This window comes from Rhinoraja longicauda, chromosome 4, assembly GCF_053455715.1.
Source record: "Rhinoraja longicauda isolate Sanriku21f chromosome 4, sRhiLon1.1, whole genome shotgun sequence".
In the NCBI taxonomy this organism is placed as follows: Eukaryota; Metazoa; Chordata; class Chondrichthyes; order Rajiformes; family Arhynchobatidae; genus Rhinoraja; species Rhinoraja longicauda.
Genome location: NC_135956.1, coordinates 33040065 through 33067871, shown reverse-complemented (window position 1 = coordinate 33067871; position 27807 = coordinate 33040065). Strand labels below are relative to the sequence as shown.

The following is a 27807-nucleotide window of genomic DNA, read 5'->3' as shown; positions in this document are numbered from 1 at the left end:
TTTCAGAGATGCTCTGACCCAGTCGCCTGGCCATAACAATTTGGCCCTTGTCAATGTCGCTCAGGTCTTTACTCCTGCCCATTTCTCCTGCATTCAACACATCAACTTCAAGAACTGACTGTTCACTTGCTGCCTAATATATCCCACCCCGTGACAGGTGCCATTGTAACAAGATAATCAATGTTATTCACTTCATCTGTCAGTGGTCATAATGTTTTGGCTCATCGATGTATATTTCCCTGTCATCCCCATTCTCCTGTCTTCTCCCCATAACCTTTGACACTGTTCAGGCCTTTCACTTTTTGGGGTATTTCATGAGGCCCCCCTCATCCTTCTAAACTCTAGGAGTACAGGCCCAGAGCCATCAAACGCTTATCATACCTTAACCCAATTATCCCCTGGATCATACTCGTAAACTCCGTTGGACCCTTTCCAAAGCCAGCACATCCCTCTTCAGATATGGGGACACAAGTTCCTCCAGCAGTGTGCTTTTTGCTCAAGATCCTAGCATCAGTGTCACGGTGGCACAGGTTTTCTCCGAGATCTTCGGTTTCCTCCCAGACTCCAAAGACGTAGAGGTATGTAGGTAAATTGGCTTGGTAAATGTAAAAATTATCCCTAGTGTGTGTAAGATAGTGTTAATGTGCTGGGATTGCTGGTCGGCGCGGACCCGGTGAGTCGAAGGGCCTGTTTCCACGCTGTATCTATTTAAAAAAACAGGGAAACAAGTTGTTTGGTGTCTGTGCTGACAGAGAGGAATGGGAAGGTCAGCAGTATTCTCCAAGGGACCTACCTGGTGAAGAAAGAAATCACCTCCAGATGGGTTGAACTGGTTTTGATGTGGAGTCTAGAAATATGAGACAGACATGAGGATAAAGGTTCAACCATTTAGGGTTGAAATGAGGAGAAACATCAAAGAGGATTGTAAACAATTCAGAACTTTCTGGTCCATAGAGATTGGTAAATATTTGAATACTAAAAGAATCAAAGGAAGAAAGGAAAAATACTGTGGAAAATCGCCAGTGATCTCACTGACTGACATAACATGCATGAGGAGTCAAATGTACAATTCCTGCCCCAGTTTCTTTTGGCTCTTTATTCCCTTAGGAAGCTTCCAACTGGCACCATGAAATGGATCACTGGCTATCTCTAAGCTCCAAAGGTCTAAAGTATCTACCTCTACCACCACCGACAGTGCGTTCCAGGGACCCAACACTCTCTTCCTATTGAAGACATCCACAAAATGCGGGTCAGGTGGCATCTCTGGAGAAAAGGAATAGGTGACGTTTCAGGTCGAGATCCTTCTTCACTTTCTCTTCCCATTGTTCCTATTTCTCCTCCTATTGTTATCTTAAAATTGCAGTCATTGAGAGTAGAGAAGTCCAAAGACATGCAGCTTTGTAGGTTAATTGGCTTCTGTAAATTGTAAATTTGCCCCAGGGTGGAGGATGGTGCTGATGTACAGGGTGATCGCTGGTCAGCACAAACTCGGTTTGTCGAAAGGATTGTTTCCACGCTGTATTTATAAAGTCTAAAAGTCTAAAGATAATAGGGCCAGCTTATCTGAGATCTGCTCCTTCAGAATGAGATCAAACCATTATTTCATGTGTCTTACTGTTTATACCAGTGAGGCAGTTCTGATGTAAGCTTCTTGTAAACAATGTGGTCTATCATCAGGATCTTTCTATACTGTGATAACAATATTTACTTTCATCTTCATTAAATTGTTATGTAGTTGACTAGGTTTTACATACACAGATCATATCAATGTGCAGAGATGTGGAAGCTCTAGTGTTCTGATTTTCCTTACCACACCAAATTGTATGCAACATAATAAAACATGGCAAGGCATTTCCCAGGAAGAGTAATAGTGAAAAAATCGGTATCAGGCCAAATAATGATATTATAACAAGTGATACAAAATTTGGTAAAATAAGTAGGTTTTAGGGTTCTAAAGCAGGAAAAAGACTCGGTGAAACTGAAGAAGGGTCTCGACCCGAAACGTCACCCATTCCTTCTCTCCAGAGATGCTGCCTGACCCGCTGAGTTACTCCAGCATTTAGTGTCTACCTGGTGAAACTGAAATATTTATGGAAGTAATCCCCTCATTGATTGAAAAGTAAAAGATGTGGGAAATCCCAACTTCAAGCCAAGGCGGAGTGATTACAAAATGGGGTTGTCAAAAATGGGGGTGGAAAATGTTTGTATAAGCTTCTAGGGCTCTAAGGCATTACAAGGAATTCTTGTCAAGAACTATATTTTGTGACAAGAACTATATTTTGTGTTCTGTATCTTTCCGTTCCACCTATTATGGTTGCATTTAGTGAAACGTAATATTTATAAAGATGCCAAGGATGCTTCAATGTCATCACAATTTTTAAAGTGGCTCCACCACTGCTTTTCTGGAACACTTGGTTGCAGAGCCTTGCCTGATTATCCATTTTGCCGGACCGACAGAGATCATACAATAATGATACAATACACCTCTGACCCACTGATGTGTCTCTAAAGCACCATGGACGCCTACAAACTTAAATAAAACAAATATTAAATGTAAATTAAACGAGCCAATGCTTGACACCACGGCTGTCACTTGGGCCTTGCTTGGAAGCCATAGCTAGGGTTAAATGTAAGCAACATAAGCTAAGAATTGCATGAAACCGAGGGTTCACCACCAACAGCAGCAGATATAAACAAATAACTCATTCGGGACGGAGAGACACGTCCCGAAAGAGGACACGTCATACGCAGCGCCATCTGTGGCCGCCCAGTGCACTTTCAAGTGCGCTCTCTTAATTTTGTCTGGATTAAAGGGTGCTGGACCATTAGTTGCCGGAAAATTGATGGTGGACCTGTTATGATAACACACACAAAATAGAGATGCATAATTGTTTTCATGTAATGTATTATTTGATTTGACTGGATAGTACGCAAAAAATATATATCTGTACCTCGGTATACATGCCAATAATAGACCCAAACCTGAACCTATGTCTTTTGAAAGTTATGTGTTGTGTGCGATGGCAGATGGGATGAAAGGCGAGGATCAGGGCGGACTCCATACCAGATTCAAGAGAGAGTTAGATTTAGCTCTTAGGGCTAACGGAATCAAGGGATATGGGGAGAAAGCTGGAATGGGATACTGATTTTGGATGATCAGCCATGATCATATTGAATGTCGGTGCTGGCTTGAACTACTCCTACACTATTTTCTATGTTTCTATGTTTATGTTTCTATGTCTATGTTTCTATGTCAATGTGTCTATGTCTATGTTTCTATGTCTTTATCTATGTCTATGTCTCTGTTTCTGTCTATTTCTATGTTTCTATTTCTATGTCTATGTTTCTGTCTATGTTTCTATGTCTCTATGTTTCTATGTCAATGTCTCTGTTTCTATTTCTATGTTTCTATGTCTATGTGTCTATGTCTATGTTTCTGTCTACGTTTCTATGTCTCTATGTTTCTATGTCTATGTTTCTATTTCTATGTTTCCATGTCTATGTCTGTTTCTATTTCTATGTTTCTATTTCTGTTTACATGTCCATGTCTATGTTTCTATGTCTGTTTCTATGTCTATGTTTCTGTCTGTTTCTATGTTTCTATGTCTGTTTCCATGTCTATGTATGTTTCCATGTCTATGTTTCCATGTCTATGTCTAAGTTTCCATGTCTATGTCTGTTTCTATGTCTATGTTTCCATGTCTATGTCTCCATGTATATGTTTCCATGTCTATGACTATGTTTCCATGTCTATGTTTTCATGTCTATGTCTCTATGTCTTTGTTTCTATGTCTATGTTTCCATGTCCATGTCTATGTTTCTATGCCTATGTTTCTGTCTATGTTTCTATGTCTATGTTTCCATGTCCATGTTTCTATGTCTGTTTCTATGTCTATGTCTCTATGTCTCTATGTCTATGTTTCTATGTCTATGTTTCCATGTCTATGTCTCTATGTCTATGTTTCCATGTCTATGTTTCCATGTCTCTATGTCTATGTTTCTATGTCTATGTTTCTATGTCTCTATGTCTATGTTTCCATGTCTATGTTTCCATGTCTCTATGTCTATGTTTCTATGTCTATGTTTCCATGTCTATGTCTCTATGTCTATGTTTCTATGTCTATGTTTCCATGTCTATGTTTCCATGTCCATGTTTCTGTGTCGCAAGAGGGGGGGTGGGGTGGACGCGGCTGCGCAGTGGCGAGGCGAGGCGCGGTGGAGGGCGCGCCTGCGCAGTGGGCAGGGGAAGCGCCGCCTCGTCCCCGGGCCCAGGCTGCGGCGGAGCGGGCGACTGACGGACCGGCCAACCGGCGGGGAATGGGCGACGCGACCCGGAGGCGGGGGCCGGTATAAAGCAGGTGAGGTGGCGGGGAATCGTGTCTGGGGAGGGGCGGGGACGGGGGTTCTCGCTCAGATGGGCCGGCGGGCGGACAGACAGAGGCCGCGCCATGGGCCACTAATACCCTGGGCCGCAACCCGGAGAGACCCTCCCCCCTCCTCCCTTCTCCCCCACCCTCTTCCCTCCCCCTCCCCCTCCCCCTCCCCTTCTCCCCCACCCCCTTCCCCCTCCCCACTTCTCCCCCCCTTCCCTCCCCCCTTCCCTTCCCTCCCCCTCCCCTTCTCCCCCACCCCCTTCCCCCTCCCCACTTCTCCCCCCCTTCCCTCCCCCCTTCCCTTCCCTCCCCCCTTCCCTTCCCTCCCCCTTCCCTCCCCCCCCTTCCCTCCCCCCCCTTCCCTCCCCCCCCCCTTCCCTCCCCCCCCCTTCCCTCCCCCCCCCCTTCCCTTCCCCCCCTTCCCTCCCCCTTCCCTTCCCTCCCCCCTTCCCTTCCCTCCCCCTTCCCTTCCCTCCCCCCTTCCCTTCCCTCCCCCCTTCCCTTCCCTTCCCTTCCCTCCCCCTTCCCTTCCCTTCCCTTCCCTCCCCCCTTCCCTTCCCTCCCCCACCCTCTTCCCTCCCTTCTCCCCCTTCTCCCCCTTCCTCCCCCCTTCCCCCTCCCCACTTCTCCCCCCCTCCCCCCTTCCCTTCCCTCCCCCCTTCCCTTCCCTCCCCCCTTCCCTCCCCCCTTCCCTTCCCTCCCCCTTCCCTCCCCCCTTCCCTTCCCTCCCCCCTTCCCTTCCCTCCCCCCTTCCCTTCCCTCCCCCCTTCCCTTCCCTCCCCCTTCCCTTCCCTCCCCCTTCCCTTCCCTCCCCCCTTCCCTTCCCTCCCCCCTTCCCTTCCCTCCCCCCTTCCCTTCCCTCCCCCCTTCCCTTCCCTCCCCCCTTCCCTTCCCCCCCCTTCCCTTCCCTTCCCTCCCCCTTCCCTTCCCTTCCCTCCCCCCTTCCCTTCCCTTCCCTCCCCCCTTCCCTTCCCTCCCCCCTTCCCTTCCCTCCCCCCTTCCCTTCCCTCCCCCCTTCCCTTCCCTCCCCCCTTCCCTTCCCTCCCCCCCTTCCCTTCCCTCCCCCCCTTCCCTTCCCTCCCCCCCTTCCCTTCCCTCCCCCCCTTCCCTTCCCTCCCCCCCTTCCCTTCCCTCCCCCCCTTCCCTTCCCTCCCCCCCTTCCCTTCCCTCCCCCCTTCCCTTCCCTCCCCCCCTTCCCTTCCCTCCCCCCCTTCCCTTCCCTCCCCCCCTTCCCTTCCCTCCCCCCCTTCCCTTCCCTCCCCCCCTTCCCTTCCCTTCCCTCCCCCTTCCCTTCCCTCCCCCTTCCCTTCCCTCCCCCCTTCCCTTCCCTCCCCCCTTCCCTTCCCTCCCCCCTTCCCTTCCCTCCCCCCCCTCCTTCTCCCTCCCCCCCTTCTCCCTCCCCCCCTTCTCCCTCCCCCCCTTCTCCCTCCCCCCTTCTCCCTCCCCCCTTCTCCCTCCCCCCTTCTCCCCCTCCCCCCTCTTCTCCCCCTCCCTTCCCCTTCTCCCCCCTTCCTTCTCCCCCCTCCCTTTCTCCCCCCCTTCCCCCCCTCCTCTCCCCCCCCCTTCCCCCCTCCTCTCCCCCCCCTTCCCCCCCTTCTCTCCCCCCTCTTCTCCCCCCCTCTTCTCTCCCCCCCTCTTCTCTCCCCCCCTCTTCTCCCCCCCCCACTGCTGTTTGAGCCACTGCAGATCTTTCAGTAAAGATACTCCTGCAGTGCAGTTTTCTTGGGAGTTCCAGGATTTGGACTCAGTGACTATAAAGATATATTTCCATGTTAGGGTAATTTGCATATACAGTAATCCCATGCACGTTCTGCCCTAATCCTTCTTGATGACAGGGGTCACAGGTTTGTCAGAATACCCCAGATTAATTTCATAGACAGTACAACACGGCCAATGTACGCTGGTGACAAAGAGACAAAATATTTAGGATGGTGGATGTGCACCAATTAAGCTGGGTGGTATTGAGCTTTTGGAGCCGCAGGCAAGTGGAGAATTTTCCATCGCTACTAAATTGAGCCTTGTAGATGGTGGAATGACATTAAATTGTCGGGAGGCGAGGTGCCTTTGCAGGATACTAGTTTATAGGTTAGAGAAACAATGCAGAAATGCCCAGCAGTCAACTGAGTCCACGCCGACCAGTGATCCCCTTACAATAGCTCTATCCTACACACTAGGAACAATTTACAATCTTTACTGAAGCCAATTAACCTACAAACCTGTACATCTGGGGTGCGGGAGGAATCCGGAGCATTTAGGGAAAACCCTACGCAGTCACAGTGAGAACGTACAAACCCTGTACAGATAGCACCCGCTGTCAGGATCGAACCCGGGTCTCTGGTGCTGTAAGGCAGCGACTCTACTGCTGCGCCACCGTGTCATCCTAAATATATCCTGTGACCAACGTTTGTAGCATAATATATAGGTGGCTAGTGGTGACTCCCAGGGTGGTGATGGCGTGGCACTTGGCATTGGTTGTCTTGAATATGCTCTTGAATGTTAAGGTTAGGCGGTTAGACACCTTGTTTGTGATGGTCATGGCCTGGCATATTTGTGGCGGAAATCTTGCTAACCATGCTGCCCACATCGAGTTGGTGTGACACGGAGACATGATCTGTCTCACTTGCATGGGAGTTGGAATGTGACCCTGGTGTTTAAACAACTGCGGATGACACAAAGCTGGGTGGCAGTGTAAACTGTGAAGAGGATGTTAGGAGGTTGCAGGGTGACCTGGACAGGTTGAGTGAGTGGGCAGATGCGTGGCAGATGCAGTATAATATAGATAAATGTGAGGTTATCCACTTTGGCGGCAAAAACAAGGAGGCAGATTATTATCTCAATGGAGTTGGGTTAGGTAAGGGGGAGGTGCAGCGAGACCTGGGTGTCCTTGTACACCAGTCACCGAAAGTTGGTGTGCAGGTACAGCAGGCAGTGAAGAAAGCTAATGGAATGTTGGCCTTCATAACGAGGATTTCAGTATAGGAGTAAAGAGGTTCTTCTGCACTTGTACAGGGCCCTGGTAAGACCACATCTGGAGTATTGTGTACAGTTTTGGTCTCCTAATTTGAGGAAGGACATCCTTGTAATTGAGGATCCTTGTAATTGAGGCAGTGTAGCATAGGTTCACGAGATTAATCCCTGGGATGGCGGGACTGTCATATGAGGAAAGATTGAAAAGACTAGGCTTGTATTCACTGGAGTTTAGAAGGATGAGAGGGGATCTTATAGAAACATATAAAATTATAAAAGAACTGGGCAAGCTAGATGCAGGAAAAATGTTTCCAATGTTGGGTGAGTCCAGAACTAGGGGCCACAGTCTTAGAATAAAGGGGAGGCCATTTAAAACTGAGGTGAGAAAAAACTTTTTTACGTAGAGGGTTGTGAATTTGTAGAATTCTCTGCCACAGAGGGCATTGGAAGCCAAATCACTGGATGGATTTAAGAGAGAGTTAGATAGAGCTCTAGGGGCTAGTGGAATCAAGGGATATGGGGAGAAGGCAGGCACGGATTATTGATTGGGGACGATCAGCCATGTTCACAATGAATGGCGGTGCTGGCTCGGAGGGCCGAATGGCCTCCTCCTGCACCTATTTTCTATGTTTCTATGAATTTGGGACAACCCATGAAGGATAAAGCTGAGTTGTGCTGTCAAGAGAGCAGCGGACTGAACCTCGGCACTCATTGGCAGTGGACCCATGAGGAATCAATGCGGTCAGGAGACAATGACCATGATTCCCACAGTCTTGATATTCTGCTGCAAAGAGGCAATTTCACGATGAAGTCAGGGGGCTTCGCTATCTTTACAACGTTAATGCTGCAGCTCTAAAGAATGAATTTATAGTTCCCACTGCTGTTGGTGACTGGTCAGTGTGCTGACTTTTAGTGCATAATTGATTTGTCTAAATGATCTGTATGAACTGAGAACAAACTGCAGGTTACTAATTGAGAAGGTGAAAGAAGCCAAGCTGTACATTATCTTCAGCAGCCTTGCAGGTGGAGCAATACAGCCGGATGAAGCAGTCCAGTTCAGGATCAGCTTCCTATTTTTATCCCAAATGCTGATGGTTAAATCCATTAATTTAATTGTCATTGAATTTCTGATCACCTACAGGAAGGTTGTGGAAGTTGAATGTGAAACTGGTGATCCCTGAAAATATTGGGGAAATTAAAAGGGGTTAGGCATCGAATTATGCCATCATCGCACTTTAATTTCCATATGCACTGATGGGCGACAATGAAGGTGAGCATTGAGGTCTTTCCTCAAAGCTGTTCAGATAGTGGGGGTCATGGATGTCAAGAATTGTTTAATTCCTATATGAGCCAGGAATAGAATAATGAAATTCCAGCTTGCTGTAGCTTTTCAGGTCCATTAACGTGATTAACACAACAAATACATATACAAGAATGAATAATTAATAAATTAATGATCCGTAATACTAGGTAACCGGACCATAATAGTGCAAACCTGAAGTACATAGTGCAACCAAAACAAAGTCTATTTATAGCACGTCATTGCTGAGGTTGGATTGTGGTTAGGGTTGTGCAGTGTCGTTCAAGGCCTTGATTGTTACTGAGAAGAAGCTGTTCTTGAACCGAGAGGTTGTAGTTTTCAAGTTTCACTTAATATCATCAACAACCCACATTATCCTGGCCACACTCCCTCTCACTGCCTCTCAGCAGCGTAATAAGAACGTGGCCAGGGTAGAATGGGTTGTTGATACTAGCCACTTTTGATGTGGGCTAACTCTAGACCACTGTTCAGATCCTGCCCCTGCTGCAGTTGAAAGGGTTTGAAGTCAAACAGGAATCCCAAGAGATAATAAGCTAGCAAGCCTCGCTTTTTTCTGTGGACCCGTCCAAGATCTTTGATTATCTGTTTCTTGGAGCAAGACAAAAATAAACTTTTATTTCTCCTACCCAAAGAGTCAGCGAGAACACAAATTTAGTATCCCCGAGGAAAAGGATGTCCTTGTAGCCTGGATTATCATATCGTATTACTGATGATGTGGAAATGTGTCTACGACAGACTCGCAGAAAGCACACAGTAACAGACCTTCCTGCCCCTTAGCTTAGAGTTTATCGTTGCTTGTATTCCAATATTCATGTTATAGTTGCCTTCAGACAAGCCACTTGCTCAGCTATTTTGGAGCTATATATAGATTTTGCAGAATGCTAGGGGGATATAAGGTGACCGACTGTTCAACAGTAATATGTTATTTAAAAAAAAACCTTTTCAAATTTTGAAGTGAAGCAAATCCATTTCTCAGTGTTATATGAGCATTTTCTAAGTCCTTTTATTATTCAGTGGGTCAGCAATTAACCCATGGTGTGTGACCTGGTGCTCCGTCCCCTGCTGCTGTCCCCCCCTTGCTGTGTGGACCAATGGGCCAACATGCTGAATGGCCTCAAATAAGTTTCCTCGTTGAAACGTATATGAAGTATTTCCATCTAAATTTGAGAAAAGTGGATATTTCCTGATAATTTACCATTTGAAATTACATTTTAAATTTTCTGCAACCACTTGGAGCTATTGGAAACAAATTTCCAAGTACATGATCATTACCTCACAGTTAACAAATGTCGTACGCTGTCAAGTCTTTATTGTACAGGATGGGCAGTTGGTGTAACATTGTTGAAAAATTATGGACACAGCTGGCCTAATTCTCTCGTTTCTTGTTGCATGGAGGGAAAAAGGGCCTAAAAAAATTGCCACAAACTTTAATATCCTCAATCAGCATCCTGGTTAAAGAGTAATGAGAGCTGTACCAAAGGAAAGTCGTTCTCTTTGCCAGACAGTCAAGTTGTGCACTTAATTTGATTGGATCCGATATAACTCGGACTCCTGCCACCTTCAGAGGTTTTCAGATGACTGCAATTGTGGGCTGCATCAGTGAGGGAGGGAAGCTGAATAAAGAGGTGTAGTCAACAACTTTGTTGAGTGGTTTGGGCTCAACACCAACAAGACTAAGAAGTTAATGGACTTTAGGAGGAGAGGAACACCCCTGTCCCCTATCTCCATCAACGGTGTGGATGTGCAGTTTACCAGAGAGTACAAATACCTTGGAGTGTACCTGGGCAGTAAACTGGACTGGTCCAGGAACGCTGAGGCGCTGTACAAGAAGGGACAGAGCCGGCTGGACTTTTTGAGAAGGCTCCGTTCCTTCAACATCAGCAGTAAGGTGCTGCAGATGTTCTACCAATCAGTGGTAGCCAGTGCCACCTTTTTCCCTGCTGTGTGCTGGGGCAGCAGGGCGAAGGCCACAGATGCCAATAGAATGAACAAACTCATCAGGAAGGCTGGCTCCGTCCTGGGGGCGGCGTTGGATTCATGGGAGGTGGTCTTGGATGGGAGGATGCTCCAAACTATTATATCGTGTTGTATGGTAGTATTTTTGTTTATCAACTGTATTTTTTCAACCTCAGGTGTTATGGACAGGTAATGAAAGAGAGAAATTCCCAGGCGCAACAATGACCGAGTGCTTCCTTCCACCAACGAACAGTCCCAGTGAACACCGCAGGGCTGAGCATGGCAGTGGCCTGACTCGTACACCAAGCTCTGAGGAGATTAGTCCTACAAAATTCCCAGGACTGTACCGAACTAGTGAGGCATCACCTCCTCACGAAGGCCTGCATGAGCCTGTTGACATAGTGTCTGACGATGAAAAGGAGCACTCGAAGAAAAAAGGCAAATTTAAAAAGAAGGAAAAAAGAAGTAAGTGGTTTACCGGGATCATGCCATGTTAATTGTGACCATGAAAGTGTAACAGGACTGTGATATGATCTCAGTGATAGTGATGAGGAAAGTAATGGATAACAGGAGGGATTAAACTGACGACACACAACTGCAGATGCTGGAATCTTGAGTAAAACATTAAACTGATCTCTGGGTCCTGGGATTTTATTTTATTTGAGATTGACAGTGAAGATTATGTTGAATTCTCCATCTGGTTACAAAAGAGCTTGAATCTGTAATATGAAATAGCCTTTAATTGTTAGAAATCTCACCTGGGACAAAGTGGTAAATAATAAATAATTCGTACCATATCTATCACTTCAGTCTGCAACATGTTTTGCAGTATCTGGCCTGAAGTGGAAAGCATACAATTCCTGAACACTAATACCCTGATCTTAATGAGCAGAAACTTAAGACCCATAAAATGCATCAAAAGCATTTATTTAGTTTAGACTTTAGGCTTACAGTGTGGAAACAGGCCATTCGGGCCACCAAGTCTGCACTGACTAGAAATCACCCTGACCACTAGCATTATCCTAAACAATAGACAATAGGTGCAGGAGGAGGCCATTCGGCCCTTCGAGCCAGCACCGCCATTCAATGTGATCATGGCTGATCATTCTCAATCAGTACCCCGTTCCTGCCTTCTCCCCATACCCCCTGACTCCGCTAACCGTAAGAGCTCTATCTAGCTCTCTCTTTAATGCATTCAGAGAATTGGCCTCCACTGCCTTCTGAGGCAGAGAATTCCACAGATTCACAACTCTCTGACTGAAAACGTTTTTCCTCATCTCAGTTCTAAATGGCCTACCCCTTATTCTTAAACTGTGGCCCCTTGTTCTGGACTCCCCCAACATTGGGAACATGTTTCCTGCCTCTAACGTGTCCAACCCCTTAATAATCTTATACGTTTCGATAAGATCTCCTCTCATCCTTCTAAATTCCAGTGTATACAAGCCTAGTCGCTCCAGTCTTTCAACATATGAGAGTCCTGCCATTCCGGGAATTAACCTAGTAAACCTAAGCTGCACGCCCTCAATAGCAAGAATATCCTTCCTCAAATTTGGAGATCAAAACTGCACACAGTACTCCAGGTGCGGTCTCACTAGGGATAATTTATAATTTTACCGAACCCATTTTTAACCTGTACGTCTTTGGAGTGTGGGAAGAAACCAGAGCACCTGGAGAAAACCCACACGGTCACAGAGAGAACGTACAAACTCTGTACAGACTGCACCCATGGTCGGGATCGAACCCGGGTCTCTGGTGCTGTAAGGCAGTAACTCTACTGCGCCACGATGCACCTTATTTACTGTGAAGAGAAGATGAGGCTGTAAAGGGATGTTGATTGATTAAATAGAGGAATGTAGACCATGTGCAGTTTAAATTGGCATCATGGTAAGCACAAACATTGTAAGCAGAAGGGTCTATTCCTGTGTTTTAATATATTCAATAATAATAATAATATATTTCCTTATTCGTCCCACACAAGGGGAAATTTACAGAATTTCCCATGGTTGGGAAGTTTTAATTGAAGGGGTTGAAAGGGTAACAGAAAAAAACAATATAACATTTATTTTCTTATTCATTTCATGCAGCTGAGGGGTATGCAGCCTTTCAAGCGGACAGCTCGGGTGATGAAGCTGAAAGCCCGTCGAAGATGAAAAGACCAAAGGGTATCCATGTCTTCAAAAAGCCTAGTTTCTCCAAGAAGAAAGAAAAAGACTTTAAGGTCAAAGAAAAGCCAAAGGAAGAAAAGCACAAAGAGGAAAAGCATAAAGAAGAAAAACACAAGGAGAAAAAGTCCAAAGATATAACCGCAGCAGATGTTGTTAAACAGTGGAAGGAGAAAAAGAAAAAGAAGAAACCTGCTCCAGAGCAGGAAGCAGTTGTGGTGGATGCTCCTTCTTCCTTCAGGCCCATCTTTGGTGTTCCATTGGCGGAGGCTGCTGAGAGGACTATGCTCTATGATGGGATCCAGCTGCCTGCAGTTTTTCGAGAATGCATTGACTATATTGAATATTATGGCATGAAAAGTGAAGGCATTTATAGAGTATCAGGTACGGATTCAATTTGTTTAAGAAGAAAATAACATGAATGTAGAACCATGAGTAATCTCCAAAACATTTGAGTTGAAATGACATTTGTTAAGTAAGATGACATTTTCTCTACGACGGATGAAGTTTAGTTTTAAAACCTAATATCTATGTAAGATCCTTGTGTCTTCCCGAGATTTGTAAGATGCTGGTTAATCTACAAAATGTTCGTAATCAGTTACACTGCATTAACCGTAAGGCAACAGCAATCCTTTTCTTACATTTTGTTTCACATTCTCCCAGATAAAAAAAATGTGTTGACTTTGTTCTCGTAACTTAATGCACTAAATTACTGGCCATCAGCTAGCCAAGACGAAAACTGATTTTTAAATTTATATATATTCCACATTTAAGAGAGACACAATGTGCTGGAGTAACTCAGTAGGTCAGGCAGCATCTCTGGAGAAAATATGGATGTCGTTTTGGGTCAGGACCCTTCTTCAGAGTCTGAAGGAGGGTCCCGACCGGAAACATCACCCATCCTTTTTCTCCAGAGATGCTGCCTGACCCACTGAGTTACTCCAGCACTTTGTGTCTATCTTCTGTATAAACCAGCACCTGCAAATCCTTTCTATACACTATATTCCACATTAGTTGTTCCAACTGAGAACATAATGAACATATAGGTGCATGTGAGTTAAACATTAAGCCTTTTATTCAAGTTGCCAGGTTAACCTTGGATATCCTGCAGTGGCAAGGAAAAACTAATGGACCTTGACAAGTAGAATTATATAATGAATGCACAAGAATGCACAAAGTCAAAGAAACCAACTGAAGTTTTAGTCATGGAGTTATACAGCGCTGAAACATGCCCTTGGAAGAGAGAGTGGGAGAAAGGGGGGTGGTGGGGATAGGGGGATAGTGGGGAAAGGGGGCCTGGGGGAGAGTAACAGTGGGGCTGGGGGAGGAGAGAATGGGGGGGGTGGGGGAATGGGCCCAGACACTTTGGGCTACAGACACTTTGTCTAGTATATATATTTTATATATCACTAAAACTCAGATATTGTATGTATATATATATATTTGTATGTATATTTATCTCTGAAATTTTCAAATTTGGTTTTGGACATGTGGACCTACAGCCAAAACGGTAAACCATAGCGCCACAATTTTAGCACCACCTTAATCATCACTGTCCTGGCGACTAGTTTCATTTAAATTGGTCTTATATTTTTTGAGTTAGAGAGATTTTAAAGTTTCAAAATTTTATTTCTAATTTCATTTAAAACCCAATTCTTCAAAGTGCTCTGCGTATGACGTCACCATCGGGCACGCACGACCTCTCCTCACTCACCCAAACAAGATGGACGCCGTTAGCGAGGCCGCCGCCCGCTCTCTCCTCTCTCCACTCTCCCCACTCTCCCACACCCGTGGGACACTCCGAGCAGGAGGGAGATGGATGGACTGATGGTCTGCTCATCCTTCCCTTCCGTCCCTTCAACCCACAGCGTCCTCGAGTCCCCGCTGCCGCCCAGGCCCAGCGCCCTGCACCGTCACCGCACACAAGCGGGCAGCTTCTCCTTCTTCAGCGTCCGCTTCCACCGACGGTGTTGTCGATGAGGGCCACTTCCACCGAGGGGGGAATGTGGGTGGAGGCAGGGCTGGGGGAGTGGGGGTGCGGGCAGGGGAGGGGCAAGTGGAGGGGCAGGGAAGGTGCAAGTGGGAGTGGGTAGGGGGGGATAAGGGGAATTGGGTGGGGGGGGGGGGTTGAGGGTGCTACACCAATACAGGAGCGGCTTTGGGTCCACGGCTCGCTCAGTGACACCCTCTCCCCTTCCCTGTTCCCCCTCTACACGGAATGGGCCCAACGGGTCCACTTGGTCTAGTTACTGTTAAAACACAATGTAAGTGCTATACACCAGAATAAGCGCTCAACCAAGATAACCAAACCCAATGCCAAAGTAATATCGAAACTGTTTATATATACTTATAACTAATAACAACAACTAGAGTTAATAACTAACTCTATATTCAGTAATAAATGGTAGTATAGGTACATATTTAATATGATTATGATTTCAGCCCAGGTTTTGAATCTCTAGGGCCATAAGGATGCATGTTGCTCATGAGGAGTCAGTTCTTCCTTTATGTATTCCCAGGAATGAGAGTGAATGCTAATGTGATCAGTGCTACCTGGAATCAGTCCTTTGGTGCTACGAAGAGGTTGAAGTGATCCTGTCACTGTACAGTTTGGTGTGGAGTGAACCATTGGGGCAATCTGCCTGTGTTACTGGGCGAGTTGGAGCATGTGTTGTGGGCACCCAGCACTCTGATATGGAGCCAGGGGGCTGCATCTTAGCTGGCACAGTGAGAATGGGCCTTTGCTGTGGACTGGCTTCTTTCCTCTTATTTGTTGACGGGCTGCCTGGATCTCCAGGTGCTTTACCGTGCTTTATGCTGTTGAGAACTAGCTGATATTGTCCAAGGTCTAAAGTATCCAATTACAATGAATACACAGCGAACAAGAAACTTCCAGTCCAGTAACTGGACAATGTACACAGAGTAGCTTCCAGAGACATTTTGTATCAATATTCCTTTCCACACACCACAATATTTAATTCTGTAGGAAAGTTATACACACTCTTCCCCCGGGTGCTCTGGTTACCTCCCACACTCCAAAGACGTACAGGTTTATAGGTTAATTGGCTTTTGTAAATTGTCCCTAGTGTGTCGGATAGTGCTCGGGGTGATGACTGTTCGGTGTGGACTCAGTGGGCCGAAGGGCCTGTTTCCACGCTGGTTCTCTAAAGTCTTGTCCAAGTTACTTTTTCCAGTGTGAGAAATTAAGTATAATTATTGAAATAATTGAGTGAATATTCTGTTTTCATCTTTACTCTCTCTGACTTAGGAACCAAGTCAAAAGTTGATGAATTGAAGATTGTATATGATCGTGAAGAGTCTCCAAATCTGGAGGATTATGATGCAAATACAGTGGCCAGCCTCTTGAAACAATACCTTCGCGAGCTCCCAGAAAACATTCTTACCAAGGAACTTTTGATGAAGTTCGAGGATGCGTGTGGGAAAGGCACAGACAATGAAAAAGTCCAGGAATGCCAGCGCCTGCTAAAGGAACTGCCTGCAGCGAATTACCTCCTCTTTACTTGGCTTATTATCCATATGAACCATGTCATTGAAAAAGAAAGTGAAACAAAAATGAACATCCAGAATATTTCTATTGTTCTTAGCCCTACTGTTCAGGTACCGAATGTGGCATACGTTTATAAGTATAATTATTAGAGAAAAAATTAGTAGTTCCATTTATTTAGTTAATACCTTGGCTTTTTCTTCCTCCATTGCACCTTTTATAAATTTAGTTTAAAAATACAGCATGGAAATAGTCCCTTCAGCCCACCGAGACCACGCCAACCAACGATCACCGGTATGCTAGTTCTATCCTACACACTAGGAACATTTTACAGAAGCCAATTAACTTACACACCTGCACGTCGTTGGAATGTGGGTCGAAATCGGAGAAATCCCACACAGTCACATGGAGAACGTACAAACTCCATATCGACAACACCTGTAGTCAGGATCTAACCCGGGCCTCAGGCACTGTAAGGCAGCAACTCTACTGCTGCATTACTGTGCCGCCTCTTTTTGGACTACCAGTACCACATTTTGCAGGCAAGAAAAAAGGGTGGAGTTCAGAAGAATGAAGGGTGACTTTATTCAAACATATAAGATCCTAAAGAGGCTTGACAGAGTAGATGTTGGGATGTTTTCACAAGTGGGAGAGTCTCAAACAAGGGAACAATACTATAAGTCATTTAAAACTAAGGTATGTAGAAATCTCTTCTCAGAAAAGATGATGTTCTCTGACCTGGCAGGGTGGTGGAAACTGGACCATTAGAAGTATTTAAAGTGGAGGTGGACAAACGTTTGATAGATCAAGGTACAGAGGGTTATGGGGAAATGGCAAGGAAGAGGAATTTGAAGCCTGCATAGATTGGACGTGATCATTTTAAATGGGGCAGACTTGTTGGCCAACTCCTGCTCCTATTTTCTTATATTTTTCTGTTAAGGTACAGGGAAGGTCACTATTAATTCATGATGAGGACTATTTACCTTTTGATTTATTTACTGTGAAGGAAGTATCACCATGCAGCATCTATGAGGTTTACAAGTTTTATACTTGCACTTTTGATCCCTTCAGATCCATGGATTATGCAGAGTTGAAGTTAAGGAAAGCAGTTTACTCATACATGTGATGATGAATGCTGATGAAAGTTTTCCTCAAAATCCAACATTTGTTGTCTGCCCAATGATGGCTTCATTTAGTTTGCAGTTGTTTAATGATGTACCTTAGTCTATGCAGCAAGGAATAAGAAGAGCAATAAGTTCCTAAATTACAGGAGTAGAATTAGACCATTCTACTCCGCTATTCAATCATGGCTGAGCTATCTTTCCCTCTCAACCCCATTCTCCTGCCTTCTCCCCATAACCCCTGACACTCTTAGTAATTAAGAATCCGTGAATATCTGCCGTAAATATATCCATTGACGTAGACTCCACAACCTTCCGTGGCAACAAATTCCAGATTCACCACCCTCTGACTAAAGAAATTCCTCCTCTTCTTTCTAAAGATACATCCTTTTATTCTGAGGCTATGGTCTTTGGTCCTAGGCTCTCCCACTAGTGGAACCATCCACTCTATCCGGGCCTGTCACTATTCGGCAAGTTTCAAAGAGGTCCCCCCTCATCCTTCTAAATTCCAGCGAGTACAGGCCCAGGTCAAACGCTCATCATATGTTAACCCAATAACAGGAGTCTTGAGTTGCTTCAACTCAGATATTTCCTAAAATTGGATGGAATTTCTACGCAGACCTACCATCTTATATACTAAAACTCTCGTTTGTTTGTTTGTTCCTGAACTACAGCCAAAACGGTACACGATAGCGCGACAATTTTAGGCCCACCATAATCACTGTCGTCCCTTTGGTGCTAATGGAAGAAGTTTAATTGAAATCGGTGTTATATTTTTTAAGTTATTCACATTTTAAAGTTTAAATCTGTCTCTTAGGGAGGGAGGGGGAGGAGGAAGGATAAGGGGGGTTGAAGGGGATGGAGTGGGGGGGAGGAGGGAGGGGAAAGGGGGAGGGGAGGAGTGGGGGGGGGAGGAGTGGGGGAGGAGAGAGTGCTGCACCAATGCAGGTTTGGGCCCAACGGGTCCACTTGGTCTAGTTGGATATTAAAATACTTCACATTCATTCTAGATAATCACGTAAACCTGTGTTTTAATAGTAAGGTAGTTGGAACTGGACTGACTGGCCAGTGTTTTGTGATGATATGGTTAGATGGTATACCAAGATTTGCTGTTCTTTGCTTTGTTTATTCAACTTGGGCGTGTTATGCATTGGACGATGGACATTGCTTCTGGGCATTCTCTATATCTTGTCCTAGAACTTGCTATGAATGCCAGTATACTTTCACTTGATTCTTTTCAACTGGCCAGGCAAAAAGTACTTGAGTCATGACTTATCTTTAGTGGAATGCTGATATTAGTATTTAAATAATGAACATTAATTTTGAAAAAGTGAGATAGCTTTTTGGTATAAAGCCAGCTCCATTAAGAGTCACTTAAATAAAAGAGATGCTTATTTCATCTCCGGTAAATTAAGTAATTTATTGTGTAGTCACAATTGTAGTATGGAAAACATAGGAGCCAATCATTGTGGCAGAATGTCTCACAAATGCAAAATGTTATTATGATAAGATAATCTCTTTATTGTTGTTTGAGAGAAATGTTGGCCTAGGACTGAGATTTGGGGAAATCCTTTAGTGTATGCAGTTATTTTGGAAATGTGGAATATAATTGCGATTTTGAAGGCACTTAGGCTCATATGTTGGGTTAAGATTGTCATGTAGTTGGAGGGATATGGACCAAAAGCGGGCAGGTGGAACTAGTGTAGCTAGGACATGTTGGCCGGTGTGGGCAAATTGGGCCGAAGGGCCTGTTTCCACACTGTTTTACTCTATGACTCTGGTTTATTGCTGAACGACAAGGGATGTGTAGGAACAAGGAACCGCAGATGCTGGTTTACAACTGAGATGAGGAAAAACTTCTTCACCCAGAGAGTTGTGAATCTGCGGAATTGTCTGCCACAGAAGGCAGTGGAGGCCAATTCACTAAATGTATTCAAGAGAGAGTTAGATATAGCTCTTGGGGCTAATGGAATCGAGGGATATGGGGAGAAAGCAGGAACGAGGTACTGATTTTGAATGATTAGCCTTGATCATATTGAATGACGATGCTGGCTCGAAGGGCCGAATGGCCTACTCCTGCACCTATCTTCTACGTTTCTATGACTATTAGAATAGTTTTTTGTCATTTTATACAAGGAATGTCATGTGTGACAAATTTGCTAGAGTTCTTTGATGCTACATCAAATGAGGTGGATAAAGTGGAACCGAGTAGATGCGTATGATCAGGTGCCACATAAAAGTTTACTGCACAACATTGCTGTGGTTTGGAGTCAATATATTGGCATGAATCATTAATTGCTTATAGAAAACATCGATGGGTTAAATGAGTCATTTAGCTTGGCAGTCAGTGACTACAGGATTACCACAGTAATCAGTCATGAGGTCTCAACTATTCATAAACTGTATTGATGACTTGGATAAACAAATGGCAATATATAAATGAAAGTTAGAACGGTGTGCATTGACACACAGCCTCTCACAGGGTGTCGATAAGATTAAGTGTGTGTTCACTTTGGAAAGAAGAAAGAAAAAAATCTTTTAAACTGAGTGCACAAATGTTGCAGTACAGACGTGTTTAGTACGTATGTGAAACACATAAAGGTACAGCATGCAATTAAGCTGGCTAAATTTTCCCTTTGTTTGTAGTGGGATGAGATAAAAAGGAAAGCTTGATGCAACTTTAGAGAGCATTGGTGATACCCCATCTAGACCAGTGTAGTTTTAGTCTTTATTTATCGAAGGATGTTCTTGCAGTTAGTTAGTTTTGTTTAGTGTGTTTAGTTTATTGTCACATGTACCGTGCTAACCAGTCAGCAGAAAGACAATACCTGATTCCAATCGATCCATTTACAGTGTAAGGGAATAACATTTAGTGCAAGGTGAAGCTAGCAAAGTCCGATCAAGGATTGTCCGAGGGTCATCAAAGAGCTAGATAATAGCTCAGCACTGCTCTCTGGTTGTGGTAGGATGATTCAGTTGCCTGATAGCAACTGGGAAGAAACTGTCCCTGAATCTGGTGGTGTGTGTTTTCGCACTTCTAAACCTTTTGCCTGATGGGAGAGGGGAGAAGAGGGGGTGCCCAGGGTGCAACTCTTCCTTGATTATGCGGCTGGTCTTGCCGAGGCAGCGTGAGGTATAAATGGAGTCAATAAAAGAGAGATTGGTTTGTGTGATGGCCTGGACTGGCGTCCACAATTCGCTGCAATTTCATGCAGTCCTGGATGGAGCTGTTCCCAAACCAAGCTGCGATGCATCCTGATAAAATGCTAGAGGTAGTCCATAGAAGATTGATAGAAGATGGAGGTTTTTACATGTTAAATCATTCAAGGATTATGGGCTTTGCAGGCTGGGGTCACATTTAATTCCTCTGAGAAGGTGGTGGTGAACTGTTTTCTTGAATAGCTGCAGTGGTCGACGTGTGGATGAGGGAATTCTGGGGTTTGAGACAGTGATATATTTGCATGTCAGGATGGCGTGTGGCTTGAGAGAAACTTCCAGTTCATAGTGTTCCATTGCTTTTGCTGCCCTTGTCCTTCTCGATAATAGGGATAATACAAATGTGGGGATATCTATTTGACAATGTACCGGAGAATAACATGTGCTTGTGGAGCTGTATCCAAGTCAGAGGCCTTATCGTCAAACACGGGGAAGGTTGGGAATTACAAAATGCAAAATAAGCACACGGCGAACAGATACAAATTATTGACACAAAGTGCTGGCGTAACTGTGTGAGTCAGGCAGGTTTGGGTCGGGACCCATCTTCAGCATGAAAGTAGTGGGTGGTGGGGAGGGGGGATGGGGTTGAAGAGCGGGAGGTGAGAAAAGACCAGGACCAATCAAGGCCGGCCACAAATGACCTCAGGCAGGGCGATGCCTGGTAAGCCCATTGTTGGCTAGGGAAGGTGTGATCTCAAGAGGGAAACAATGTGGAGAACTGTGGAATTGGTAAAATGACTAGGGTGGAGGGTCATGTGATAGGAGTAGAATTAGGTTATTCCACTCATCAAGTCTACTCCGCCATTCAATCATGGCTGATCTGTCTCTCCCTCCTAACCCCCATTCTCTTGCCTTCTCCACATAACCTCTGACACCTGTACTAATCAAGAATCTATCTATCTATCTCTGCCTTATAAATATCCACTGACGGCCTCTGTAGCCTTCTATGGCAAAGAATTCCACAGACTCACCATGCTCTCACTAAAGATATTTCTCATCTCCTTCCTAAAAGAATGTCCTTTAATTCTGAGGCTATGCCCTCTTATCCTAGACTCTCCCACTCGTGGAAACATCCTCTCCACATCCACCATCCAAGCCTTTCACTATTCTGTATGTTTCAATGAGGTCCCCCCTCATTCTTCTAAACTCCAGCGAGTACAGGCCCAGTGCTGCCAAACGCTCATCATAGGTTAACCTTCTCATTCCTGGGGAATGAGTAGGGGAGGGGAATGCAAGTAGAAGTTACTTAAAATTAGAGAATTCACAGAGTTCTCACCCATCGATTTTCTTCAGAGATGCTGCCTGACCTGCTGAGTTACTCCAGCACTTTGTGTCTATCTCAGGTATAAACCAGCATCTGCAGTTCCATGTTTCAATAAATACTAATTCTTGTCCGTCCTTTTCTAGATCAGCAATCGTGTACTGTACCTGCTTTTCACTCATGTCAAAGAGCTGTTTGGGGAGAAAGAGTTAAAACCAGTCGTGAAACCACTTCGCTGGTCTAACGTGGCAACAATGCCGGTCTTACCCGAGACTCAAGAGAGCATTAAGGAAGAAATTCGGCGGCAGGTATGTTTGATATCATTTTGTGAGCTGCATAGAGGAAAGCAAAAAAAAATTACATGAATGTTACATTAAAGTTCTCCTTTTAAAACAAAAATGCTTTTCACCAGATCAAAGCACTAATTTAAATGCCTTGCCAGTATTTTGATATTTCGTTAGATTTGTTACGAGTACAGGTCCACTACTGATGTTCAGACACCCTTGGTTCCAGAGCCTTTCTGCATTATCCTTTTTGCTGGACCAACAGAGGTCACGGCCTTGGGGGCTGAGATACCGTCCCGCAAAGTCAGCCACAAAAGTGGACTGTGGGAACGGATCTGCCGGTTCCGGCTGGGCTGGAGTACCCGCTACCCAGCCATGGGACAAATTTGACCTGCTGATCTGCGCTGAAGTCCCGACGAGGTCAATACCAGCTTTTGTCCGGATTACGGGGGGGGGCAGCAGCAGCCTGTTGGCAGAAAATCAGTGGTGGACCTGTATTGCATTCTGAAATACCAACAAATATTTTTTGCTACGATACTTAGCATATCTTGGAGTAAGGAATTCACGTGAAAAAGTTCCCAGGTTTGATAATAATCTGTGCCAGCACATTGCAGTCCATCCAATTCAGCAATTTCCAATGTTCTCTGGATAAGTAGGAACATTTCAGTGGGTGTTCCTGATGAGTATTTGGTGGCTGTTTGAACATGGTGTCACAGTTTCCACAGATTAATGCAGGTGCGGTATTATTTGAACAATTTTCCTACCAAAGGATGTAAAACGTGAAACAAAAATAGCAAGTACTCAGCAAAAAGACGATGCAAATGAATGGTAAGTCAGCTGGCAAGAAGTAACAATTATGTAACTATAAAACAAGCAGACATAATTTAGGTCTATTTGACACATTAATAATCAAATCACAATTCAACAAAATTAATTTAAGCTATTCAAAATACATATATTGGGGATTTATTAAGCATAAGCACTGCTTTTGTATTAACTGCTATGGTAGTAGAAAATAGTAAACTCATTTTGCCACCTACAATAGGCTGAGAACAGTGTAAATGGTGCATTTGTGTAAACATTTGACAGGTTAATCTCAGTTGCAAAAGCATCATTTTGATAATAATAATTCATTAAGAAATTAATTGAGAAATTATCATGAATACAAAACAATAAATGAAATAATAGGCAAACCTGATCTGTACGGCCATTGTACTAAGCAGTGAGTTTCAACAAAGCATATTGCCGGCTGTCAATATCAGGGTTCAGTGACATCCTTGTGTCTTTTATATATATATATATAATATATATATATATATACACCCGTTATTTTTTTTGTTTTCTTTTAGATTCTGGGTTTGCAGAGGCAGAGCACACTCAGATATCACCACCAGTTAGATACGTGACAGTGCTAAAGTAAATGGCTTCTTAAGGGAACAAAGTTTGAATTGAAAAAATTGGAATTTTCCAGCATAGCGCACAGACCATGGAACTAGTAACTTTGTGGAATTAAATAATTACATTTGAAAATTGTTTTTTTTTCTCCAAAGGCGCAGTTTAGTTTAGTTTAGAGATACAGGGTGGAAATTGGCCCTTCGGCCCACCGAGCTGGCACAGACCAGCAATCCTCGTACATTAGCACTATCCTACACACTAGAGGCAATTTACAATTTTTACCGACGCAAAATTAACTTACAAACCTGTACGTCTTTGGAGTGTGGGAGGAAGCCAGAGCACACAGGGAAAACCCACGCGGTCACGTGGAGAACGTACAAACTCCATACAGACAGCACACATAGTTAGGATCGAACCCGAGTCTCTGGTGCTGTATGGCAGCAACTCTACTGCTGCGTTACATGCCACCTATCAAGGAGATTAAAACTTTGACCACCAGGCCATTCTGCACAATGGTGTGTGAAAATGACTGTTGTACAGATGACCAGCATTATATTTAATATGGGTACTATTATAAATTATTTCCCAGTGTATCCAAGTTTTAGATTCGTGCAGAGTGGCAATTTATTTTAAATATAAGCTTTTGACCTGTGTAATTTGAGACAAAAGTGGTTTTTGCCATGGTTTCAATATCCACATCATTGTGGGATTGGTTCTTCGTGACGAAGATGGATGAGTCAGCATGCTATTTTCCTTTGAGGGATTAAGTTGAAGTTGGTGATGAAGTATTAAAGGGAAGATTAACTGTAAAGGGAGCTGGGCATTTCCTTACTGTGCAACTCTTTTGTGCATCTCGGGTACCTAACTGCCTGGGGTTTTCACTCTGCCCCTCCAGGAATTTCTGTTGAATTGTTTGCACAGAGATCTGCAAGCTGGCATAAAGGACTTATCCAAAGAAGAGAGGCTGTGGGAAGTGCAACGGATTTTAACAGCACTAAAGCGGAAACTTCGTGAAGCTAAAAGGCAGGTGAGTTTCAGTGGACCTCCTTTGTGGGAAGGTCAGCAGTAGATTTCAATAAGAATCTTCATATATTGAGGCTAAAGAACATTGTTGACATCTGTGTTTGTAGTGTGGAAGGTTAAAGCACAAGGTTCAAGGTCTTGAGCCAGAAATGGCTTAAGCCAGTGTTCCTGCAAATGTTCATATATGTAACACTACTGATATGAACAGTCCTTGGGCATTCTGTTTTAGAATTTATTCAGCACTGAGACAAAACAACAGTCTGCTACAAACCTCCATGGTTGAGTGAGTGGGCAGATGCGTGGCGGATGCAGTATAATTAGATAAATGTGAGGTTATCCACTTTGGCGGCAAAAACAAGGAGGATGGCTGGACTGTCATATGAGGAAAGATTGAAAAGACTAGGCTTGTATTCACTGGATTTAGAAGGATGAAAGGGGATCTTATAGAGACATATAACATTATAAAAGTACTGGACAAGTTAGATGCAGGAAAAATGTTCCCAATGTTGGGCATGTCCAGAACCAGGGGCCACAGTCTTAGAATAAAGGGGATGCCATTTAAAACTGAGGTGAGAAGGAACTTTTTGACCCAGAGATTCGTGAATTTGTGTAATTCTCTGCCACAGAGGACAGTGGAGGCCAAATCACTGGATGGATTTAAGAGAGAGTTAGATAGAGCTCTAGGGGCTAGTGGAATCAAGGGATATGGGGAGAAGACAGGCACGGGTTATTGATTGTGGATGATCAACCATGATCACAATGAATGGCGGTGCTGGCTCGAAGGGCCGAATGGCCTCCTCCTGCACCTATTTTCTATGTTTCCATGGCTATGATCAAGGCATTCAAGAGAGTTTTAAAATAAGAGCAAAACATTACTTTTTAATGTGGATATGTTAGTCGTTGACAAGATGAAGCCAATCATAACTGAAAGATTTAGTACAGGTCCACCACCGATTTTCCAGAAACTAGTGGTCCAGTCATCCCTTTAATCCGGTCAAAATCCTCCCCCCTCCCCAGAGGTCCCCCTAAAACTGTGATATCTAGGCCGGATGAGGCCGCCGATCCCAACCTCATCGGGACTTCTGCGCCGATTGACGGGTCAAATTTGCCCCCTGTGTCCGGGGCTCTGTAACCCCAGCCCAGTCAGAGCCGACTTCAGCAGCCGATCGACGGGTCTAATTTGATGCCTGCGGCTGGGGCTCTGGAACACCTGCCCGGCCGGAGCCGGCAGATCCATTCCCATAGCCGACCTCTGCAACTAACTTTGTAGGCCAGTATCCTCTCAGCGCTTGCTTCTTAAATACTGCACTCAGAACTCAAACATAGGCACTCTCAGAATGGTCGCTCCGAAATTGCCGCTCTGTTCAAGCCTAATTCCCTTTCATTCTGAAGCTAACTAGCCCTTCCCTTAACAGCTGCTTTAAATCTCTCTTACGCATTTTTACCATGTTCGTTTTGTTACCGAAATTGAGGCTCCAGCTGCCATGGTAGGGCAGAGACAGCTGTACGCCTTTGCACCTGTCTGTTTGCCATTCAATGGCTCTACAGTTGTGTTGTATCTCCTTCCCCACTAACTCCCCATTCATCCAACCTTCTTTAAAGTCAGCAGATGGAGCTGGCAGTCAAGTTAGGGTTTAATCCTCAATTTGTAACAACAGTAATAGGTTACTGCATTCCTGCCTTTTATTACCAGCATGAAACTTTATGGCAAATAATTTCCTTGATCAGATGCTCAGCTCCTTATCTCTCATTAACTGCTTTAGACTTTTGGACTTTAGAGATACAACACAGAAACGGGCCCTTCGGCCCACCAATCCCCGTACACTAACATTGTCCTACACACTAGAGACAATTAACAATTTTACCAAAGCCAATTAACTTCCAAACCTGTACATCTTTGGAGTATGGGAGGAAACCGGAGAAAACGCTACAGACAGCACCCGTGGTCAGGATCGAACCCGGATCTCTGACTCTGTAAGGCAGCATCTCTACCATTGAGCCATTTTGGTCATTTTAAGCTTAATTGTCAACAATTTTGTCTTAATCATCAACGTGTACCCAGACAAAATTCCCCACATCTCCCATCGCTGATGTTTCTGGGAATTTTTCATTCCAGATATGCAAAATACTATCTACCCCTTACAAACTTAATAAGGATTGAAAAGATGTTCTTATGTAGATTTTGAACTCCTCGATGGTGGAACCGTGGGTGTTCTGGTGAACATTTCATTCCTTGGTCCCAAAAGGATTTAGTATTCAGTATTAAAGAAGAAGAATTACTTGTTCCATTTTTCATTTGAATTGTTTTCCAATTTTGCTGTTGTATTTACTAACAAGCAATGAGTATGTATTTGCCTAATACACCTTCTTCTGCCAGGTCTTTTATTTTTAGAAAAAACTGGAGGATGGATCCTGGCTGAGTCTGGCATTAAATGAGAGATTTCCCCACTGAAATGGTGTTTAGTGATTTCATACTAAATTTTGTTGCTCATACCTGGTTGAAGTACAGTTTCAAAGACTGTTTGGATGACTAATGCTTTTTAATTGTTTTTTCCCCTCAAGACTTATTTGAAAATATTTTGTTTTGCCTGGATGGCATATGATCTTTTATTTTCCCATGAAGACTGAAGCATAACACTTGGAGAAAATCTAATAGGCAAGAGAGAGTGTTGATATTTTGGGAGCAGACCAAACAGTGATTTTATCTGTCTGTTTCTATGCAATTTCAGGAATGTGAAACAAAGATTGCCCAAGAAATTGCTAGCCTTTCAAAGGAAGATGTTTCTAAAGAAGAAATGAATGAGAATGAAGAGGAAGTTATTAATATTCTCCTTGCTCAGGTACGCTCGGCTGCAGAACAGTGTAATCACGTTTAATGCTTAAAATGTCATTTTGTCATTTCATTCTTGATATTTTGTGCATACAATCTAAACCAGGAGGGCACAGTCAAGGAGCAGAATGGAGGATTAAGATAGCAGGTAATAGGAAGGTCTGGTCATCATGGCAGACTGAGCACAGATGCTCTGCAAAGCATCACTCAATGAGTGTTTAGTTTCTCCAGTGTAAAGGAGACCACATTGTGAACACCAAATGTCACGTACTGTGGCTAAGGATGGTTAAAATCTGCTCTTGCAGTGTTCACCTGATGATTCTTCATTGACAACGGTGGAAAGGGATAGGATAAACTTAACTGCAATATTTTGAGCGATTGACTCATCAGCCA

At 44.3% G+C, this 27807-nt stretch overlaps 1 protein-coding gene across 3 annotated transcripts in view; it reads left to right on the top strand.

Moving 5' to 3' along the window:
- The first annotated feature begins 4216 nt into the window (after positions 1-4216).
- Positions 4217-27807, top strand: part of ralbp1 (ralA binding protein 1) — a 31746-nt gene continuing 8155 nt past the window's right edge. For 2 of the 3 annotated variants that reach the window (XM_078397480.1, XM_078397478.1), the window contains exons 1-7: positions 8479-8610; positions 10794-11082; positions 12702-13163; positions 16048-16397; positions 22029-22190; positions 24457-24588; positions 27314-27424. In XM_078397480.1, the coding sequence (XP_078253606.1) occupies positions 8605-8610; positions 10794-11082; positions 12702-13163; positions 16048-16397; positions 22029-22190; positions 24457-24588; positions 27314-27424 (1512 nt within the window). In that variant the 5' untranslated portion in view covers positions 8479-8604. Of the gene's footprint in view, positions 4359-8478; positions 8611-10793; positions 11083-12701; positions 13164-16047; positions 16398-22028; positions 22191-24456; positions 24589-27313; positions 27425-27807 lie in introns of those variants that run through there. The other variant, XM_078397479.1, reaches the window with a different exon arrangement.